Source organism: Nicotiana attenuata, unplaced genomic scaffold (assembly GCF_001879085.1).
Source record: "Nicotiana attenuata strain UT unplaced genomic scaffold, NIATTr2, whole genome shotgun sequence".
Lineage (NCBI taxonomy): Eukaryota > Viridiplantae > Streptophyta > Magnoliopsida > Solanales > Solanaceae > Nicotiana > Nicotiana attenuata.
In genome coordinates, this window is record NW_017672104.1 from 171,228 (window position 1) to 175,267 (window position 4,040).

The 4,040-nt window shown below is 37.1% G+C and overlaps 1 protein-coding gene across 5 annotated transcripts in view; it reads right to left on the minus strand.

Annotated features, from left to right (window-relative positions):
- The window catches only part of LOC109211852 (DNA-directed RNA polymerases I and III subunit rpac1), a 4,581-nt gene extending 1,471 nt beyond the window's left edge, over positions 1-3,110 (minus strand). For 4 of the 5 annotated variants that reach the window (XM_019375434.1, XM_019375433.1, XM_019375435.1 and 1 more), the window contains exons 1-7: positions 2,630-3,108; positions 1,979-2,108; positions 1,774-1,854; positions 1,423-1,622; positions 852-947; positions 616-709; positions 383-499 (exon numbers count right to left, since the gene is read on the minus strand). In XM_019375434.1, the coding sequence (XP_019230979.1) occupies positions 383-499; positions 616-709; positions 852-947; positions 1,423-1,622; positions 1,774-1,854; positions 1,979-2,108; positions 2,630-3,004 (1,093 nt within the window). In that variant the 5' untranslated portion in view covers positions 3,005-3,108. Of the gene's footprint in view, positions 1-382; positions 500-610; positions 710-851; positions 948-1,422; positions 1,623-1,773; positions 1,855-1,978; positions 2,109-2,629 lie in introns of all 5 variants that reach the window. The other variant, XM_019375436.1, reaches the window with a different exon arrangement.
- Between the last annotated feature and the right edge of the window lie 930 nt (positions 3,111-4,040).

Consider the following 4,040-nt stretch of genomic DNA (forward strand, 5'->3'; position numbering starts at 1 on the left):
TATATATATATATATATATATATATTATTGTTTCTCACCAAAATTACCTCCGTAAACTCAAACGGGGGAAATCTTAATAGTCCAGTTGGTTGGTTATCTTGGTTATCTAAACGTTCACCTTGTTGGTAAGGGGGTTTGATTCTTCACCTTGTAATGCCCTTCCTCATTCCCCCTTCCCCTTCCCCCTTATGTATAATAAAACTAAAAAAAGAAAACCCCAAAGAGAAATTGAAACTCAAAAATTTTGAATTTAAGATCACTCACAAGAAAGTAGATACATAAGGAGACAAGGATGTTTGTCTATTTAAAGGATGCCAAGAGCTTTGGAGGTCTCTGCATATAATACACAACCAATTAAACACACTGCTATTACTACACTTACAGATGAAATGGTCCTTTACACGTCTCACTGCTACATTCTTATCCCAACCTTCCTCTCTGATGCATTCCCTGCAAAGGGTGCAAGCCCTCGGTCGTGCAACAGTTGCCCTTTTTTTACCTATACATTAATGCTTGTTAGAACAGTGGAAAGATCAACATTGCTTCAGCTTTGTGCTTTGAACTGCAATTGCTGACCTAATTAAATCAACGACTGACAGATAAATGTCACTTTACCTTTACCAATATCTTCAATATCGAACACCTTAACCGGACATTTCTTCACAAGTTCTTCTGCTTCATCATCTTCAATATCTCGCAATAATACAACCTTCACTAACCAAATAAAATGATTAAAACCAAGCATTTACTGAAATTGATAGACTGCAATTTTAAGAAGTGAAATTTGAATAATAATAGTTGGAAGGTATTTTCTATTAACAAAATCGAATATGGTGAAAAAGTCTATTAACCTCAGGGAGCATCCTGTACCAAGCCGTAGCCACAGGAGACCACTTTGCATGTGTCTTACCCATGCCTTTAACAGCATGAGCTTCTAGCTCGATCTCCTACAAAGAAGGCACAAAAGTTCTCCAGAAGTAAATTAAACACCTTAATTGCTTAGAATTTTTACCACTAAAATTTGACAAAGTAAATGTTGGTTTAACAGAGACAAATATGCATTATTTAAGAAAAACAAGAAAGCAATAACATTTGTGGATGAGTTAGTGCACTACGTAGGAGGAGTCAAAGGGTGTTTGTGCAATTTCCCATTCTTGGTCAGATGGGTATTTTAGATCTTCAAAAAATTTGTATCAAATGGTTGTCGAGCAGTATCTTCATTTAGTAATGCAAATAACAAAAAGGATATAAAAGCACTGGTAAAAGTGCAACTTATTTTGTGAAATAACAAAAGAGCAAAGAGTTGATGATCAAACAGTGACTACAATGTCAAAAGAAATAAATCAAACATTTGCTCTAATAATTTTCTTCCTTTGTTTTTTGCTTTTTCAACAGAAAACAGCATAAAAGAACATACGCTACCTGACCAGGTCCAAGTTTAGCTATAATGATATCTGCATCTCTCGGGGCAATTGGGCCATTCGAGAATTCTGGTAGAGAATCCTGACTACAGCTGAATGAAGTATAAGTTTTTGGTTTCGCAGACGAATTTGATGCTTGACTTTCCGTTCCCAGTATGAATTCACTGCCATTGGGTAACCACTTTAGCTCACTGGACAAGACTGCGATTTTTAACACAGAAATGCAGAAAAAATTATTAACTCGCATATGACTAGTGGCAATCAAATGAAGAATCACACACACACGAAAGAATAGACAATGGAAAACTAAATGACGAGAAAATTTTCAAGATATAAAGCATACTAATAGTACCTCTAAGTCGATCGCCACCTTTTTCACAATGAGCATGGAGTTTGAAAACAATTGTATTCTTTTCATTAGGCACATCATTTTCTGGAAAACATAAACAAGTAATTAGTCACCATTATTCCTATCAAAAGCAAATCCTTCAGGAATTAGAAGGAAACACAATAGTAACTACTAACTACTCATACGGTATTACAAGAAGATCTAACACCTGACATATACTCAAACAGCCTTGGATCGACCTTAATTGGAATGAGACCAAGTCTGTGAGCGAGCACTTCATCTTGGATAATGGATGTATTGTTTGCAATAAGAACTTTTTCAATAGCCACAGTTGGGACCTGCATGACGAGGCAACATCGGAAATAAATAAACTTTATCATACATCAAATACCAAACACAATTTCAAGCAAGTATTCGGGCAGAGGAATTAACCCCAAAAAAAGCCATAATCCGTTCAGAGGAATAAAATTATATATGCTCCAATCATTCAGCGTTCATGTCCTTTAATTAACCAATACATTTTTACCGGGGAGGAGGTAGAAGGTATGTAACGGGTTGGGCCAAACCAATAGCTCTAGTTCAAACATTCACCGACTATGTAAAATATTAAACTTAGAACCCAGTTACTAACACATAATATTGCTATCCCAATTTAGAACCCATATAGTTCAAATCGTAGCTCGGCCTCTGCATTTTTATGGTCCGATAAAAAAGGCTTGCTAATCAAATGTGACTCCACTACTAACTCAATTAAATAAGCTTCATAGTTTATCTAAAGAACAACACAAACAGTAAAACAAAACCAATCGTGTGTGTGTGTGTGTGTGTGTGAGAGAGAGAGAGAGAGAGAGGTGCGCACCTCAGCAATGAGAATTCTACGAAAGGCGTTGGCAAGGGAAGGATCAATACCAATCATGTCAAACTCCAATTCGTCGTCATCAAGTCTCACAACTTCCACTTTGAAATTGTTGCGGAATTGCTCGAACTGCACGCTGTTATCGACACCCATAGAAGCATAGGCACCTGAGTATTGTATATTCTGGGTATTAGTGGGAGCTAAAAAATCACACATAACGCGAGTCCTCTGGAGCTCGAGGTGTGGGGGCAACTTCCCCTGCGGCACGTCCGGCAAATCCCATACTGAAATCTTTGCTATTTTAGGAGAATCAATGCTCTCCCCTTGTGTCGATATGCTCTCGGTATCCATGCTCTCGCTCTCTGTCGGGGAACCCATGGGCAAAGTTGTCCGGCTGAGCGTCAAGGGTTTAGGGTTTTAAGGAATCATAAGGATTCTCTTTATATCTTCATTCTGAATCTTTTTATGCAACTGAGGCGGGTTGGCTAACAGGACAGCACAAAACAAGGGCATTTGCATCAGTAGCCACATTTTGGGGCTGCTGCTTAAAATTAGTTAACATTTGTATATAAAATATAGCCACTTGTATCGACGGCACACAACACCGGTAACATACACTATACAAAAAAGTTTAGGTAAGGTCAATGGCTGAATTTGAACTACTCACCACTCCGTTTTCTCACCACCACAACATTATTGAAGAAATCATTGAATTCATTGAGGTGGGCCCACTACAAACAGCCACTCTCATACAAGTGCGGATTCAGTGCATTAGTTACAGGTTCCCATGAACCCAGTAACTTTTGTTTAGATCCTGTATTTGTATTAAAAATTTATTAAATGTATATGAATATTTAGCTTGGAACTCAGTCCGTTAATCCAGTTATTATCGTATTGAGTTGAGATTTTTATAGGAACCCATAAACTTAAGATGCTGGATCCGCCTCTGCTCTCATAGTCATTGGATGGCGTTAATGCTATTTTCTTCTTACAATCTCCTATTTTCTTCTGCTCTCCTATTGTATATTGCTTTTCTATGTGGCTTTAGTTCATATAAAATGAGGAGGCAGCGGAGAAATGGCTATATTTGAATATATTGTAAATTGTGACTATGTTCTTAACAACATCATTAAAAGTGGCTATATGATGTCATTTCCACAACAGAATATGGTTATTGGCAAGCAAATCGTTTGGTTATCAGAATTAAAAAACTCCTGTATATTATGTGGAAAAAAGACCTCAAGTATTTTCCAGAAAACCTTGTGCTCACATTTTTGCTTTAAAAGCACTAAATTCATCCTCTAACAATGTTATCTCAGTTTCGCCTGCGCCTCAATGCACGATAGTAATTACAGTAAGATATTTTGTTTTGTATATTGTATATTTGTAGGCTATATCTGAAGGGTCATAAGAA